The sequence below is a fragment of the Alligator mississippiensis genome, chromosome 2 (assembly GCF_030867095.1).
Source record: "Alligator mississippiensis isolate rAllMis1 chromosome 2, rAllMis1, whole genome shotgun sequence".
NCBI classification, from domain to species: Eukaryota; Metazoa; Chordata; order Crocodylia; family Alligatoridae; genus Alligator; species Alligator mississippiensis.
This window is the reverse complement of record NC_081825.1, coordinates 83,445,779-83,464,129: the sequence shown is the minus strand read 5'-3', so window position 1 is coordinate 83,464,129 and position 18,351 is coordinate 83,445,779. Positions and strand designations below refer to the sequence as shown.

Below are 18,351 nucleotides of genomic sequence, written 5' to 3'. Positions count from 1 at the left end.
ATCAAGGACAACATGAAGCCCTTTTTTAAATACATAGGGGGCAAAAAGAAGGTATCAGGTAACGTGGGGCCTCTGCAAGACACGCTAGGAAATCTGGTCATCACGCCAAACGACAAAGCTAACCTATTTAACAATTTCTTTGCCTCCATTTTTCTGAGCAGGGTCCGGACCAGCCTGCCCCCAGGACCCCCTCAGGCCCCAGGGGAGGCGCACCCGAGCCTAGGGTCAGTGAGGATCTAGTCAGGGAACTTCTGGAGGGGCTGGACGTATTTAAATCAGCTGGTCCTGACAATCTCCACCCCAAGTACTGAGGGAATTAGCAGAGGTCATTGCAGGACACCTGGCACGGCTTTATGAGCACTCGTGGTGCTCTGGTGTGGTGCCAGAGGACTGGAAAAGGGCCAATGTGGTCCCCATTTTCAAAAAAGGAAGGAAGGAGGACCCAGGAAACTATAGGCCAGTTAGTCTTACCTCGATCCTGGGTAAGCTTTTTTGAGAGAATTATCCTGGCGCATGTCCACGACGGGCCAGCAGGGGAGGTTACGCTTATGGGCAACCAACACAGGTTCATTAGAGGCAGGTCCTGTCAGACCAACCTGGTGGCCTTCTATGACCAGGTCACAAAATCCTTAGATGCAGGTGTAGCAGTGGACGTAGTCCTTCTGGACTTTAGGAAGGCCTTCGACACTGTTTCTCACCCCATTCTCATTAAAAAACTAGGGGACTGTGGCATCGACACCTATACAGTCAAATGGGTCACTAACTGGCTGGAGGGCCGCTCCCAGAGAGTGGTGGTGGACAGGTCATTTTTGACCTGGAGGGATATGGGCAGTGGGGTCCCACAGGGCTCGGTCCTCAGACCCATGCTGTTCAACATCTTCATCAGTGACTTGGACGAAGGAGTAAAAAGCACCCTGTTCAAATTTGCTGACGACACTAAGATGTGGGGGGAAGTGGGCACACTAGAAGGGAGGAACAGGCTGCAATTGGACCTAGACAGGTTACAAGGGTGGGCAGATGAGAACAGGATGGGTTTCAACACTGACAAGTGCAAGGTGCTGCACCTGGGGAGGAAGAACCAGCAGCATACCTACAGGCTGGGGAACTCCTTTCTTGTCAGTGCAGAGGTAGATAAGGATCTTGGAGTCATTATTAATGCCAAAATGAACATGGGCCAGCAGTGTGGGGACACAGTCAGGAAGGCCAACCGCACCTTGTCATGAATCCACAGATGCATCTCAAGCAGGTCCAAGGAGGTGATCCTCCCCCTCTATGCGACATTGGTCAGGCCACAGTTGGAGTACTGCATCCAGTTCTGGGCACCGCACTTCAGGAGGGATGTGGACAACTTGGAACGGGTCCAGAGGAGGGCCACTCACATGATCAGGGGCCAGCAGGGCAGGCCCTACGAGGAGAGGCTAAGGGACCTGAACCTGTTCAGCCTCCACAAGAGAAGGCTGAGGGGGGATCTAGTGGCCGTTTACAAACTAATCAGAGAGAACCAGCAGGCATTGTGGGAGTCCCTGTTCCCCCAAACACTACCAGGAGTGACTAGAAATAACGGTCACAAGCTAGCAGAGGGTAGATTAAGACTAGACATCAGGAGGCGCTACTTCACAGTCAGGGCAGGTAGGATCTGGAACCAACTTCCAAGCGAAGTGGTGCTGGCTCCTACCCTGGGGGTCTTTAAGAGGAGGTTAGACGAATACCTTGCCAGGGTCATTTGACCCCAGTACTTTTTCCTGCCATGGCAGGGGGTCGGACTTGATGATCTGCTCAGGTCCCTTCTGATCCTACCAACTATGAAACTATATTCATCCTTGTGTATAAAAGTTATTGATTGGATATTTACATAACTAGGGGCAAGCCTATAAGTCTGTGACTCAATTGGTTCAATGTTGGTGCCTTAATATCCATCTGTGATTAGTATTCTCCTTTTAGGTTATGCGTATTCAAAGGAAAGGTTACATGTAGTGACTGTCATTACCGGGGTTGTGGGTGTGTATTTTATGTTCTCTTTAATAGCCTTTATGAGTTAAACCTATTTGATTATTTGTCATTGATATTGTATATAATTAAATCCTGTATACAGTTAACCCTGTTTGCAAGGCTCATCCTCTGTACAGGGAGGCCCTCTTCTTGAAGAACCTGCTGCAGCCACTAGGGTTGGGCAAGGTCACTGGATACTGGGCACCCTAGGATCTCACAGTTCAATGGTGGCCCTGCACCTGGGTTACATGTGAAACTGACTCACAGCCATAAGTTTCATGGCTACTATTAGGATGCATGTGATAGAGAAGAGTAGGGACTTATTGCCAAACTTTTGCAGGGAACCCTGGAACGGGTAAATTTCCGCTCCTGTTCCCACTGTAGCCATTGAGATGACACAGCACAACACTGCCTGGTACTGCTGCTACCTCCCAACCCAGAAGCACTATAACTGCACTTACTCAGCAGTCCATCCTAGCCAGGCAATTAATTCCACATTGCCAATGACCTAATAAGCCTATCCCCAGTACTGAATTATGGCAGCCACAAAAAAAGGACCTAGAAGTAGGATAAACTACTTCACAAGTAGCATGAACTACTTTACTTTTAGTACCGGAAAACTTGGAAGCATCTAAGATTGTGCCCCATATTTTGCTTCTTGAAAACTGGCTCCCTTTAGCTGATGCTAACCCTGTGAGTGGTATTTCAAAATATAATTTAAATGCATTACACAATGGATACAGAAAATACACAGGACATTTCCTTTGAACACAGCTATCCAAAATTTAATAAGTGGACTACCTTGCTTCCGGTGAAGTTAACTGATACATTCCCATTGGCCTTTTTGAAAAAAATGGATCAAGCACTTACAATCTGAAGCAACGTGAACAAACAAACTGTCCATCTATGTATTCATTACTTCTGAAACAGTGGCTCTACCTTTTACCACTATCTGACTTTGGGAAAGTGTTCAATTTAGGTATACTATTTACTGTTCTTACAGGTTACCTAAACACTGGAGAACATGCAAATAAAATAGCAACAAAGCGGACATACGTACCTCCCAGGTGATCTGCTGTGGTTTGGGCTACTTCCAAATTTCTAGCAATAATAGCCAAGCGGTATCCTTTCTGTACCAGCAGCTGTGCAACACCTTTTCCAATTCCTCGGGATCCTCCAAAAATGGCACAAACTTTGGCCATCTCCAAAGAATAATTCACAAACAGCAAGTCAATCCAAACAGCAATGACTAGAACTATATACTTTAAGCCTAACTCTCCAGGGTACCAAGCACCCTCTGTTCTCAGTGAAGTCAGTGAAAGGACGCTTGGCACTTTGCAGCATTAACAGCATTGAAAGAAAAACCTACATTAATGCTTCAGCTGTGCTGAACTAAATTAAACACTATTATCTATTACTATATGGTGAACAGTAGATTCATTCAACTATGTGAATTCGTATCGTCCAGTCACATAACTGTGCTAGTATTTTGGTCTTGCTGATAAAAACATATAATTAGAGGTGCTCAACCCCTAGCCCATGGGTCTCCCCATGGGTCCAGAAAGTTGGCGGTGGGGGGAAGAGGTAGCAATTAACGCTGCTCCCCTGCTGCCACGTTTCCAAACCCCGATACAAGGCCAGGACCAGATTGGGCCCACAGCCTGGCACCACTTATTTGGCTTGCGGGCCGAAAAGCATAGGCACTGCTACTCTGGCACATCAAGACTGCTGCAATCACTATTAATGATCTTTTAATTTTAAATGACGCAGATAGGAACATCATGAAAAGGCGCCAACAGGGGGGCACCAATCGGGACTCGTGGCTCAGAACATCCAAGCAAACATTTCCAAGCCAAGCCAAGCCCTGCCTTCCAACGCCAGGGGCAGGGGACCACAGGTTGGCTACCTAAGCAGCCCCCAGCCTGGGCACTAGTCACCTCCAAAAGGCTGGTGCAAGACCGGTGCAAAGCTCCCGGGTAGCAAAAGTCGTTCCAGCCTCGGCCTCAGGGCCCCTCCCAGGCACTCAAGCCATTGCGCCCCGCTCCCCCAAGGCCAAAGCGCTGCACCACACGCGCCATCCGGCTGGGGCATGCGCAGCGCATTAACGCCGAGCGCGCGAGGGGGGAGATTGGAAGCTTCTCGCGCTGTGCCAGGGGGCAGTAGAGCTCGGCCAATCTCTACCCGCCACCCTCCCAGCCTCGGTCTGGCGCGGGCCATCAGTGGCCATAGGCACCGCGCAGAGCTGTGCCACCCCCGCGGCCCCTCACCTCCTAGCGAGTGCCCGGGGCGGGGTGGGGTCTAGAACTACCCGTCCCGGCATGCCGCGCGGCCAGGCCGCGCCACCGCCCAATGGCTGCCGCGGGGCATGCTGGGAGCTGTAGGCACGGCGTGGTCTTCGCACGCCTCCCTGCTGGAAGTCCAGCAGCGCCTCCCTGCTCCCGCGGCCCGGGCTCCCAGCGGCCCCTGGACGGAGGGCAGGGAAGGGGCGGGTCCGTCGGGCCGCGAGCGGGGAGCCTGGCCCGTCCCCGGGGTGACGCGAGGCGGGTGTGCGCGCGGCTTTTCGCTAGGCTGCTGTCAGCCCGGCCAGGGGTCCAACACGAGGAGGCGCAGGACAAGCCCAGAGGTTTCCGAGAGGGAGCCGCAGTGTCAGAAGCGTCCTGCCTGGAGCTCGTTGCACCAGAAGCATCCCTTTAGGCCTTTTCTGTGGTCGAAAGGCAAGTGCAAACCACCCTGGCATTTTCTGAGGGCTGCTTTGAGTCTAGCCTCGAGTTTAAAGCGACTTTAGATCTTGGCTAAAACTCTGCAAGTTTTCCTCCTTGAGCCATGCTGACATACCTAGCAGCAGCCCTTTTCCTAGTGCAGACACACCTACGCTTGGAAGAAAAGGGCCCATGTGGGACATACTTAGTCAGATGCATCCATACCCGGTTTATTGGCATAACGGTATTGACACTAAACTTAATCATGCAAATAAAAAAATTCACGCATCTTAAAAAGCCCAGCAAAACTTGGTAAAGAGTAGACCAGATATGTGTTTATAGTCAGCATAAAGCTGTGAATTTTACCAACTATATTGTCTACATTTTATTAATCAGTTAACAGATATTTTAAATGATGCTGTTTTTCTGTTCCTGATTTAAACTGGCAGAGATAGTGTTATTCCTAGGTATAAAAGATAAACTGTCCCATATGACAGTGTCCAGATCTGGCTTTGATGGTTTCTCTCTTACTGCATCACTTCATGACCAGCTTTCCACTGAAAAACTGTCAAGTTTTTTTTGTTTGGGCCTACCTACTATGTTTTGTTTTCTTGCCTTTTGTCTGAAATGTTGCATCAATGCCTTCAGCTGAGAAACAATTCAGGTTTAGAAACCTGTTACTGTTTACACACACGGTATGCTTTCTAAAATCTTTGGACTGATAAAGTATTCAAAGCTGTCATCAAGTTCCAAGTGACATAAATGCCCTGGAGTTATGAGCTCAGTGGAAATGTGCTATGCTAAAGTTACTGCTTTTACTTTTAACTATATCAGTCAGGATTTCACATCTTAAGTGCTTCCAGGGTATCAAGGAGTAGATTTGGCAATTAAGTTACAGATTTTAGCATACAGACATTTTAAACTGGTCATTTTCTCGAATCTAAGAAGAAACTTGTTTGTGTATGGAGTCCAGATATTGTTAACAAAAACAAAAAGTATTATGCAAAACAAGTTTCTTCCAGCAAGCAAGTTTCTTTTTTAGGCTGGTTCTATTTTAAGTGTAGCAAATAAGATTTTTGGATCTATGACATTCTGTCCACGTAATTCTCCAAAAACCTAGAGATCACAGGGATGAACGTAGTATAAATGCATAGAGAGCTGACATTTGGGCTGCTTGTACACGCCATGGGGGTTTAATTCGGTTTAGTTCTCCTAAATTGAAACAGTGGGTTTTAAAAACTCACCATTTCAGTTTAGGGAGAATTAAACTGAGCTAAACCCCCGTGGCATGTACACAAAGGTGGGGACCCAATCTTTACCTGCCTCTCCAGCAGTGGAGGGGGGTGAACTGTTGGTGACCCAAGAGGTCCCTGAGCTGCACTGGGGCCCGGTGCTTCCCTCCATGGCTGTTGAGGGGCCAGTGCTCCCCTACATGGCTGCAGCAGCACCCCCACAGGCAGCACCCACCCACTGGAACCTGGGCCAGGCGATCCTGGGTGGTGCCACAGCCACAGAGGGAAGTACTGCCCCTCCCCCCCCACAGCCACAGAGGGAAGCATCAGGCCCCCGTGCAGCTCAGGCAGGCAGGCAGGTTCTGGAGAGGAAAAAGAAAAAAAAAAAGATCAGGCTCCTCACCCCTTTTTTTTTTTCCTTCAGGGGAGCCTGCCTGCCTGCCTGTATGGGCTGCTGCTGGGTCACACAACCCTGAGCTGTGCAGGGCCTAGTGCTTCCCTCCATGGCTGTAGCGCCCCCCAGGACTGCCAAGGCCAGGTGTCAGTGGGCAGGTGCCGCCTGGGGGGCCCTGCCACTGCAGAGGAAAGCACTGAGGTCCCCCACAGCTCAGGGAGTTACATGACCTGGCAGCAGGCCCCTCCCCCCGCCACAGGAGAGGCAGATAAACTCCAGCACCGTCTCTGCTGCCTGGGACTGCCCAGAAACGGCTTTCCCCTAGGGCAGAGCAGCAAGGCAGCAGGAGGGTGCTTGGGTGTGCTGGCGGCAAAAGAAGGTAGCGGGAACAGCGCATGGGGCGCTGGAAGCCTACCAAGCCCCAAGCCTGTCAGCTTCCAGCACCCCATGCACTGTTGAACTTTGTTAGGTGGCAAACTAAAACAGATTCAAATTGCAAGTCTCGGAGGTGTTTTATCTTGCTATGTAACAAAGTCATTTAAAGTTGAATACACTGCTGAGCATGCAAACAGCAATGCCATTAAAGCGGTGCAAAAGGGCATTTAAGCCACTTTGAAGGCCAATTTTGTGGTGTGTACAAAGGTCTTTGGTCTCAGAATAGTCTCTACTGCATCCAGTTCTGGGTGCTGCACTTCAACAAGGACATGGAAAAACTTGAGAGGGTCCAGAGAAGAGCCACCCATATGATCAGGGACTTGCACGACAAGCCATACAAGGAGAGGCTGAGGGACTTGGGCCTCTTCAGCCTGGAGAAGAGAAGGCTGAGAGGAGACTTGGTAGTGGCTTACCACTACATCAGTGGAATACATCAAGAACTCGGTGATCAGCTGTTCACCAGGGCACCCCTGGGAAAGACCAGGAGCAATGTATACAAATTTCTGGAAGGCTGCTTCAGGCTCAATTCCAGGAAAAACTCCTTCACAGTCAGGGTGTCCAGACTGTGGAATAAACTCCCTCCGGTGGTGATGCGGTCACCTACCCTGGAAATCTTCAAAAGGAGACTGGACAGTCACCTTGCTGGGGTCACTTAACCCCAGTTGTCTTTTCCTGCCTAGTGCAGGGGGACTGGACCCGATGATCTACAAGGTCCCTTCTAACCCCTAACAATCTATGAATCTACCATACACTTGTTCTGTAAGGAGTTAGTGTGTTCACAAGGGGGAGGATATGGACCTTTTGTTCAAGTGAAATAGGAGCAAAGCAGCACTTGGGGAAAGAATCAGTCCCTACCGGGAAGTGATATGGCTAATTGGCTGAAGCTAGTTGACTCAAGGGACAATACTTATGGGCCCCATGATGTGCTACAAGCAAGCTGAAATCATGTGAAAATGACATGTTAATAATTGGGACTTAATAGTTTTCTGTGACTGTTTCTCATCACAAAAGGCAATACAAATAGAACTTCTGGAGTGCCTTAAGAAGGCCAGAAAATTTGGTCTTCTCTGTACACATTGGAACTCTGCTGAAAAATTAAAAGCAGGAGTCCCTCAGCATTTTTTGACATTTAAAGGTGTGAATCATATTTGATGAACCAAACAACAATGCAAAATGTTCTTTCCCAAAGTTCAGAGAAGACTGCAGCAATTGCTTATTTAAAATTAGATATGTGATCAAGGCTCACTTAGTCTCCACAGAGTAGGCAGATATTTCTAAAAGTTATATCAACCTTTCTCCCTATGATCCTTGCAGGCCTTGATGACTGTGATATCTTTGTTATTTAAGCTACATGTTTAAAGTATTTGGTAATACATGACTACATCTAAACAACTAATGTGGAGGCACTGAAGGATAACTGGCTAACATTTTTGTAGAAGAGAAGCTGACTGGGTTCATCTATACATGCAATTAATGTGACTAAATTTACTCTAGGTAATTTGTGCCAGAGTAAACTAATCCAGACCCAGAGTCTGAATGTACTCCCAGTGACAGGAGCAAATTGAGCCTAGGTGGTGCAGTTTAAGCCAAGGACACTCCTGGCCTTGCTCTGGTCCCCTGCTGGCTTGCAGTTTGCATCTGTGTCACTGTCAACATCAGGGGTTGGCTCACATGTGCTGAGCATGGCACATGAAGCCATTTTCCTCAGCACGCGCTGGGGCCGGGGCCGAGGCCGGGCCAGGGAGGCAGCAGCTGTTTGCAGCCTCCCGGCTGCAGCCAACAGCAGCCCAGGTTCTTTGTAGCTTCTGATAGCTACAGAGCCTAGGCTGGCTGCAGCCGGGAGGCTGCAAACAGCTTCTGTCTCCTGGCCCCATCCCCAGCTGTCTCCTGGCCCCAGGCTCCGGGGAGGCAGCAGATGCCAGCAATGCTCCCTGCTCTGCTGCACTCCCCGCTGCTTTTGCAGAGTAGCATGTGGAACCCAGTGCAGCAGGGCACAGCGGGAAGGGTTGGGGGTGCAGAAAGCTGCCTGCTGCTCCGAGCTCCCTGCTGCCCTGGCTACACTTCCCCTGCAGGTGGGGGCAGCAGCGAGGGTTACAACCCAGGAGAGGGCAGCAGGGCTGGGAGCACAGCATGTGTGACAGTGGCAGCTCACAGAGGGGCCACACAGGGAAGCTGCCTGCTGCTGCAAGCTCTACACTGCCCTGGTCACACTTCCCCTGTGTGCATGGGAGCAGTGTAGGCAGCATGAAGGGTTCTGCCCCTTGCTGCTGCCCCTGCCTGCAAGGAAAAGGGTGGCCACGGCAGCGGGGAGCTCAGAGCGGCAGGCAGCTTTCTGTGGCCACCCTCCCCGCTGTGCCCTGCCACACCAGGTTCCACACAATGCTCCATAGAAGCAGTGGGGAGTGCAGCACAGCAGGGAGCATTGCCGGCATCTGCTGCTGCCTCCCTGGAGCCTGGGGCCAGGTCTGGAGCTGGGAGGCAGCCGGGGAGACAGCAGCTGTTTTTAGCCTTCCGGCTGCAGGCAGCCCAAGTTCTGGGTAGCTGCTGATAGCCACAGAGCCTGTGCTGGGGGGCAGGGGGCATGAGCAGGGCTGGCACAGGGGCTTTGGGTGGAGGGCAAGGGGCACAAGCAGGGCTGGGGGCCTGTTGTGGGGGGACCCGCACAAAACAAATACACAAGATCAAAGGGAGTATCAGAAGTTTTATCTATTGTCGCCAGGTTTACAATTTTTAGAAAATCTGTTATTTACCATAAAAAAGGGCAACATTTATGATTATTAACTATACTAATATGCAGTGCATCCTACCATGTACCCCCCGCCCTCGTTTTGTTTTTCTGGCATGCCGGCACTCTGGCACCTTCCAAGATAGACATTGCGGGGATTTTTGGCACTCCAGCCAAAAAATGTTGCCTACCCCAGTTTAAATGTCCGTTTAATCACAGTTATTTACTGTGGCATAGGATAATATTTGTGCCTGATGGGACTATCCTACACTGGAGTAAATTAGTGTACTGTGCCCTAATTGAGGCACCCTGTGCCCCAGCCAGCTATGGAGAAGCCCTGGGTTGCCTGCTCTCCCATCTCCACGTGCTTCAGTGCAGGGGCTTCATAGCGCACAAAGACAGGGAACAGGCAGCCCTGTGCTGGCTGCCCTTTCATCTCCACATGCCTCAGCATAGGTGCTGCATAGCAGAGCCCCCATGCCGAGGCACCGTCGCAGGGCAGTGAGGTGTGCCTGCTCCTTTAAGGGCAGGAGCCACCTGGCTAGAGAGCTGAGGAGCTAGACAACTAAGCTCCACAGCTGCAGGTTGCCTAGGCAGCAGGCTAATGGGGGAATTAGCCTGCACCTGCACCCAGTCAGGTGACCGGTAAGGAGTCAGGGCCCTGGGCACATATAATCCCTAGGGCTGAGGCCAGCAGAGGTGAGTTCTCTGGCAAGCTGTCAGGGGAAGGAGCTCCTGCAGGGATGAACTACCCAGAAATACTGTGGGTGCCAGGTAAACTGTTTACAGGGCTATTGAGGTTCCAGAAGTCTACATGGTAACCAAGGCTGGGAGGCACTCAATACTCAAGAAGCAGTTTGGGGTTTTAAAGAGGCAGTGTGTGGCTTGCATTACTTGTATTATGTTATTGTCCAGGGGCTCATATTTATGTTGTTGTTTTCATATCGGTGGACCAGGCTGAGGCTACTAGGGAGGAGGAGGCCTCATAGGGGGCACACTATGGTGTAGAGCCACAGTGCCAGAGAGGGTGCAGAGAAAGGCCAGCGGCCCAGTGATGACAGGAGGCTGAGTTAGATTGAGGCCTCATCAAAATAGGGATAATGTTTAAATACCACTTGCGAGGCATAGGATGTGACAAAGGGGAGGTGTTGGAGCCACACATCTAGCCCATAAGGGTTGGGATTACCATAAGGCACCTCCTGAGTGTGGGTCCCAGTGAGGGGTCCAACAACCGACAGGGTTTAGAGGAGTCTGTCAGGACTGTAACTGAGCAGCAACTTGAAGGCAAGTTTTGGGAAGCTGTTGAGGGCCACATGGATAACCCCACCCCTTGACAGTTGCCCCACTCCTGGTTGCTATTGTGGAATCAGAAAAAATATATGCCTTAAACTTTGATTATTTTAGTTATAAGATGACATAACCGCTTTGTGTAGAATTGCTGGCTCGGTACAGTAGAACAGATAAGGGCAAGTGTTTGTTCTTTGTAACTCTTCTGCAAATGCTTCGCTCACCGCGGCCTTGAAGGTAGAAAAAAAAAAAAAAGTATGTACAAAGTAGATTTCCAGGTGCAAGAAGGAGGTTTGTGAACTAACCCTATCTCCCCCATAATTCCCATCCTGATAACAGCAAAGAAATAATGAAGTAATATTATAGCCGCTTTTCATGCTAATTTCACTATATGATCACGTGAGTTGTAAGCGACTGTTAAAAAGTATATAAGCCTCCTGATTTTGCTCTTGGGGGGGGGGGGACCCCTTCCAAGTGCTTGGGAAATCCATGTCACTTTGGAACTCCCCCTACAGCTGTAGTTTCTTTTGAATAAAAGCTTCTGCTGACCTGACCCAAAAGTACTCTGTGTGTGTTTCCACGACACTATATTGGGACTGGAAGTCCCACCTCCTATCCCCTGACCTTTGCCATTGGAAGTCCCTCCCCTTGCCCTGGAAGTACTCCATTTGGGAGAAAGGGTGCTGTGATCTGGAAACAGTGAATAAGCTATGTATGTGTGCACACGCGCGCGCACACACACACAAAACATTTACTATAACCTATTTTAATTTTATTTTTAAATATTTTTCTTCTGATTTGTGTGTTTACAAAAAGTGTATCTAGAAGTGGCTGCATAATAGCTTAAAATACAGTCCCACTGTGTGTGTTGTGTGGGCAGCAAGGGGGTATAAGTGGCAGTGTGGTTAGGGAGACTGTGTGCATGCACACACATGCAGTGAGGTGTAGGTATGATGATTGGGTGTGTGCTGAGAGAGAAAGTCAGGGCCAGGCTGTGCAGCTCTAACACACTGCATGTGAGCCTCATGATGTAGCCAAACAGACCCTATGCCCAGGCTCTGTATTTCTACAACCCCACCCTGGGTCTCTGCCAGTCCCAGGGCACTTGCACAGGCTCCATGTTTCTGCCCGCCACCACCTTTCCCTGCGTTGCCTACTGCAGCACCTTTGTGACTCTGCCACCTGCTGCAACCCTGCCACTCACCATGGCTCCACCATCTGCCAGAGCCCCCTGTGGTTATGCTGCCTACTGGGGCCCACTGCACCTGTGCCGCCACCCACAGTGGCTCTGCTGCCTGGTGGGGCCCGCTGGGGCCCAGCTGCGGTTCTGCCACCCACCGGGGCCCGCCTCCTGCTGTGGCTCTGCCACATCCTGGGGCCCGCCACCTCCCCACTGCCCACTGGGGCACAGCTGCAGCTCTGCTGCCTGTCAGGGACTGCCGTGGCCACGCTGCCCACTGGGGCTCGGCTGCCTACTGGGTCCCGCTGCGGCTCTGCCGCCCACTGGCTCCCGCCACTCGCTGAGGCCCAGCTACGACTCTGCCACCTGCCCGTGGCTCTGCTGCCTCCCAGGGGCCACTGCAGCCTCACCACCAGCTGGGGCCCGGCCGTGGCTCTGCCACCCGTCGGGGCCCACTGTGCTGCCTGCTGGAGCCTGCCGCAGCCCAGCTGCCCGCCAGGGACCAGTGTGACTCCATTGCCTGCTGTGGCTCTGCCGCCTGCTGCACACCACGTGGGTCCCGCTACTCCCCATGGGCCCCTGCCACCGTGCTGCTCCATGCAGCCCCTACCACTCCCTGCAACTACCACTTCCAGCCACTCCCTCCCTCCAATCGTACCTTATTTTCCACTCAGACGGAGGAAGGGGGAACAGCCCCAGGGGCACAGGGCCAGAAGCTGCAGAGGCTTCTGGTTGGGGGCTAAGGGTAGTAAGGTGGGGGGGGGGGGGGGGGCTGGGGTTGAGCTGGACTAGCCTTGTTGTGCAGCCACAGGCTCCCGCTGGGTCGTGCTGCCGCTGTCCACCTGTCATCTTTGCCAGGCGGCCAAAGGCAGATATAAATTAATTTTCTAAAATTTTTAAAGGCCCCATGGGCCGGATAGAATGCGCTGGCGGGCTGCATCCAGCCCGTGGGCTATATTTTGCCCACCTTAATCTAAAGCCACCCTAGTTAAGAATCATTCAATTAGATTAACATTGAGTGTTCCTAGGTCTACTTTACAACAATTATGGAATTACAAGCAAACTAACCTCATAGTTCCGTATGTGATGTTGCAGAAAAGAATTAGGAACCTGTTGACAACATACAAATAGGAAAATAATCTAATGGTCTTTTATTGTACCTGACTGCACTAGGTTCTCCAAAAAGACTGCATCCAGAAGGGGTACCCACCAGAAGGGGTACAACTCCCTTAAAAAAGACTGAAAAACCCTGACCTCTAGTAGTCTATATGACTTCAGGCTATTGCTACAAAGGGACTTAGGTACCTAAATGTTACTTTAAGTACCTAAATCAAGTATTCAAGCATCAGAAACCCTCAAGCCTCTTCTGCCACATAATCCAGTAGATGCTTCAAATCCACTGGCACCATAGCTTCTGTCAGCAGGTATACACAAAACCATGTAAGATTACCACCAGAGCTATATAAGTAGGTGGGCATTCAAACTAGGCATTCCTCCTCTAATCTTGTCTTTTGGGCTTGGGTTGATCCTACAGAGATTCCCAGAGCCTACTAGATCTGGGGATTACACAAAAGAGCTTGAGAAAAGGCTGTCTGACAGGATACATGTATGTCTGTCCATTCCATTTATCCCGTAGTAAGGCCTTAGTTCCTCCACACAACAGCTATATGCCTAACTGTCTTGGAAGGGCCAAGGCCTACCTCCCAACCCCTCTTCTCCACATGTCCTAGCAGCTACCTACCTACTCAGTTTTTTTTTACTTTTGTGAATCCCATTCTTTGGCACCCAGTTCACTTCACAGCCTCAAGTTCCCAATTCATTACATGAATTGTCACAGGGAGCAGTGCACCAAAAAGTTGTTACACCACCAATGTCCCTTCTCATATATAGCCCTTAATTCTTTTCTCCTTTTGGACAACTTAGGTGCGTTTACATGTCATGCTGTGTTGCCATAGCAATGTGCTACGGTGAGTGTAATGACATGCTACAGCAACGTAGTGATTGCGTGCTTCAACACATGACTGGCAGCTACCTCACCATAGTGGTGTGCTCCCCCCATTACTGCACACCGCTACGGTGAAGTAGTGGCTAAAAATAACTGCACTACATGTACGGTGCAGTACAGGCAGTTACTGTGCTGGGCTTTAGTGCTTCCTTTTGGAATTACCTTTTAAAGCACAGTGCAGTAGCAACATCACTGTAGGGTGACATGAAGACACGTTCTTTGTGTTCCTACTCAGGAAAAAAATATTTTTGTGGAGGAGGAGAAAACACACAGTATTTTGCCATTTGCTAACTTTTCTTAACCATGCTGATTCAGACACACTGAAGCATTGGGAAATACAGAATTGCGGGGACAGGAGTGCAGCCACACCTGCTTCGGCTGTGTGGTGTATATACAGTGAAGAGAGCTCATTGCACACGTGCCAAACAGCTGAAAGCGGTCTAGCCACAACCCTTTGCTGTGATTGTGAATGCCAATGAGCTCTTGGAGCTCATCAGCATGTCAGTGCAGCTCCTGCCAGAGCTGTGCGCTCTATGATCTCACCAGCTGGTTGGCACAGGGTTTGCTCTGAGTTCCTTCTTTCAAGCAGCTCTAAAGTCCCATGTCACTGCAACACCTCTGGATCTACCCTGCACACAAGTGGACGTATTGTCATCCTTTTCTTCTTAATTGGTAATGAAGTCTTTTCCTTGTCTCCTGGCTGTCCAAATCATGTGTATTAATTATTTTCCACTGTTTTCTAAGAGTGTGTAACAGAGAGCTGAAGGCTCCTTTTACTTTAAGGGTGAAGGAGCAGCAGAGAAAGCCTCAAGTGGGGAAAGCTGCTCATTATGAGCTGCCAGGGAACAGGTACTTGGGATTTACCAGATACAAGCACTTACCGCAAAACTAACACTACTGCACTAGCACCATGAGGTAGAGCCCTGCATTGGAAGCAAGATAAGAGCACAGAAGAGACCAGCAGCCAGGGCTGTCCCTAGGGGGGAAGAACTGGGGCAACTGCCTCAGGCCCCGCGCTTTGGGAAGCCTGGTGGAGCCGGGCTGACTTCGCGTCCAGCCGCTCACCAAACCCTTCAACCCCACTGCCGCTACCACGTCCAGGCTCCACACAGGCTGGGCCCTGCACCCTGCTACGGTCATCTCTGCCAGCAAGAATAAATCATCCTGGGGTTGAGCTGGCAAGCTGAATCAGGAAACACCTGTGGCAAATCAAGGATGCACCTGCCAGGAGGTTCGGGGGGGGGGGGGGGGGGGGGGCAGGGCCAGATACATATATAAACACAGACCCTGAGCAGGGAAGTGAAGTGTGGCCCTGGAGGCTGTAGAGGCAAGAGCTCTAGAGTAGAGGGAAATGCAAGAGAGTTCCTAGGTGGCACTGGGGCTGTTTTGAGGAAACAAAATGCTGCTGTCCTACAGGGGAGTATTACCTGGGGTAAGGGGAAGCCTTGTTATGCAGGTAGGCATCTACTGGTTTTGTGTGGACCCAGAAGGGGATTCAGTTTGTTAGCCAGAAGGCTTACTCCTTTGTTACTGTTTCAACCAGTGATTTGGGCATAGCTGATAGGGAAGGGTGCAGAGGCCACAGCAGGGCACCTGAGGAACGTGTAGTGGTTTAACCACTGGGTGCCACGGGCGGTAAAGCAGCCCTCCCTTCCCTTCTGCAGTGGCAGGAGGTGGGGGGGAGGGCCATGGCCAGGCTCTTCCCTAGACAGACAGGCCTGCCTCCAGGCAACACTCCCTGCCAGCCAGGGCTGGAGCTGCTGCCCAGTGCCTGGACACATGCTGGCTAAGCAGGAGCCAGCCCTCCGCCTCCTGCAAGTGGCCTCTGCAGCCTGGCCTCTAGACAGCTGTGGTGCCACATGCTCCTGCAGCCCAGCCCTGCATGGCCCAGAGGCCCTCCACCCCGCAGGCCCCAGCTCCTGGGCTGTCCCCGCCTCCCCATGCAAAGCTGCTATGGCCCACCCTGCCCTGATCCCAGAGTAGAGCTGGGGGCAAGTCTAGGGGAAGGAGGTGGGAGGCAGATCCAGGCACAGCTGCAGGGGCTGAGGGACATACTTGTCTTCAGCTCCTGGTTCAGGCAGGGCAGGGTTGGTGAACATCCCCTGGCTCAGCACTGCTCTACCCTGGGCCTGGCCCTGGTCCCTGCCCACTGTCTTCTCCCATCCCCAAGCCAGCACCACCCTCAGCCTCATAAAAGACTGGGGCTGGAAGGGATGTCAGAGGTGGCTAGTACAGTCCCCATTCCAACCAGGGCTGCCCCCAGCTGCACCATCCTGAGCAAGGCTCTGTGGGGCTGGGCCCCAGAGCCCTGCAAGGACACAGTTCCCAGCCTGCTGGGACCGGTGCAGCACATTGCTTCCCTCCCAGGGAGTAGGAGTTTCCTGATGTCAGGCCTCAGCTTCCCCAGTCACAGCCTGATGCGCTCGTCCTGTGGCTCCTGGGTGGGGCAGGGCTCCCTGCTTCAGGGCTCAGCTGTGGGGCCAAACAGCGAAAGGGATGTGCCCCAATTGGGGCCACACAGGAAACAGGGCTCACCTATGCCCTGGTGCTGCAGGCTCAGCTGGCCCTAGGGCCAGGCTCCCAGCAACCCCTGAGGTCCACTAGTAGCCCTGGCCCCTACCCTGGTACTTCCTCCCGGCACCAGCCTGCCCCCCCCACCCCACGCCTGCTGGTGGCCAAGTCTCCCTTCTACCCTGCCACCTGGCCCCAGCTGCCCAGGCAGCCACCAGCCACTCCCCAGGACTCTGCAGTCCTGTTTTGGCCCTTGTAGCCACCTGCCCTGAGCTGCCTGGGCACATGGTTGCCTCCCACCATTCACCAGAGCACCTGTCCCATCCCTTCACAGCTTTATTGTCATCTGTCCCCTGTCCCGTGCCAGAGGAAGGGAGGATTAACACACCCCCTCCTTTCCCTTCAGGCTATTGTGTCTGGCCAAGTCCGCTGCTCCTGCTGCTGGAGCAGCAAGTGGGGGCAGGGGGGAGGGAAGCCTGGCAAGGGCTGTTGTGCCCCTTGCCAGGCCTACCCGAATGTACTCCTGGGCTGGGTTTCCCACCCCCACTCCCTTCTCAGTAAACAATTTTTCTGTGTATTTTCCTTTAAAGAACCATCCTCAGTGCTTTTAGGAGAGGCTTTTACTTCCAAAGAAACAAAGCAATTGGAAGCCTATGCCAAATAGGTGTAAGGGTCCATCTAGTTCTGTCTGGACAGATTTCCATAGTACTACTGGTATTCATTCACACCCTTAGCAGAGTAGCCCATGGAAATCAAACTCTTTCATCCAGTAAGTTAAGGTACGTTGATGAGAAAGTTCCAACTTTTCCTTCTTATCTCTGTCTATTTCTTCTAAATAGAAGTTTTAACTTCTAATGCTATCAGCTGGAGATTTAATGTGCTTTTTAAAACAAAGAAAAATAAACCATAAAGATATCTTGCTGTTATGTGCCTTCACCTCACAATTCAAGAAGGTATTTCTGAAACTCCTTTTAATATGTACCTTATTATACCTAGAAGAGGTAATGTAGCTGCTGTCTGCCTGCTGATCATTGGAGGGGAATGCAACCAGTGATCATTCTCACCCCATTTATTCTGCATTCAAACACACAGAAGCAAATTAAAAATGTACTTTCAACCTTCCTTGGAATTTCTGTGCTGCTCTTGATCTGTAATACCCTATTTTTGAACACTGTGCTGCCACATGGGGATAAGCATTCAACTTTCACCATCAGGCCTGAGCCTTCAGAGACTGAACAGTACGGAGGCAGCCATTCAGCTTCTCTGACGGAAACTCCTTGCTTTAATCAATGAGGTTCCTTGGATACAGAGAAACATCCTTTATGGACAGCAGAGGGAGCTACACACAGCCCTCATCATCTTTCTTCTGGTAACTTGCATGCAGATTTTGAAACAGGTAACATGGACAAAAACTAAAAGGACATATCTCACTCAGCACCTCCTGCAGATAACATACATTTAAAAATGAGGATGATGTTTAGACATATTTAGTACATCACAATAAAACACCTGGGACCATAAAGTCTTAGAGCTCTACAGAAGCATTCTGAATGAGTGTGGTTCTGTAATACTGCAGCTAGATGGCTTATGGCTTGCTGATGATTTTGTTTATAAAAATGGCTTTTCAGTACCTTCTTTTGAGGTAGTCATAGCTACTACAAAGCAAAAGACATTGGGAAGCTGCAGTTTTGAAAGAAGCTTTAGAAGTGACTGAGGACTGGCTCAAAAAATCTTTTGTTTTTCAGTTTATTAAAGCTAGACCATTGGGTACTTTACTTCTACCTATAGCAGATGGGTCTGAGTAATCATGATGGAATAATTTAGTCCTTTTCTCCTGAATTAAGAATAAATAAATAAGACCTAGGATAAACTTGCAATATAAAAGTTGACCAGC

General features: G+C 50.7%; 1 protein-coding gene across 3 annotated transcripts in view; it reads right to left on the bottom strand.

Moving 5' to 3' along the window:
• CBR4 (carbonyl reductase 4) overlaps positions 1-18,351 on the bottom strand; it is a 33,249-nt gene that overhangs the window by 10,496 nt on the left and 4,402 nt on the right. The window contains exons 1-2 of one of the 3 annotated variants that reach the window (XM_019481410.2): positions 4,257-4,403; positions 3,050-3,191 (exon numbers count right to left, since the gene is read on the bottom strand). In XM_019481410.2, the coding sequence (XP_019336955.1) occupies positions 3,050-3,191 (142 nt within the window). In that variant the 5' untranslated portion in view covers positions 4,257-4,403. Of the gene's footprint in view, positions 1-3,049; positions 3,192-3,926; positions 4,186-4,256; positions 4,404-18,351 lie in introns of those variants that run through there. The other 2 variants (XM_006275351.4, XM_019481411.2) reach the window with 2 other exon arrangements.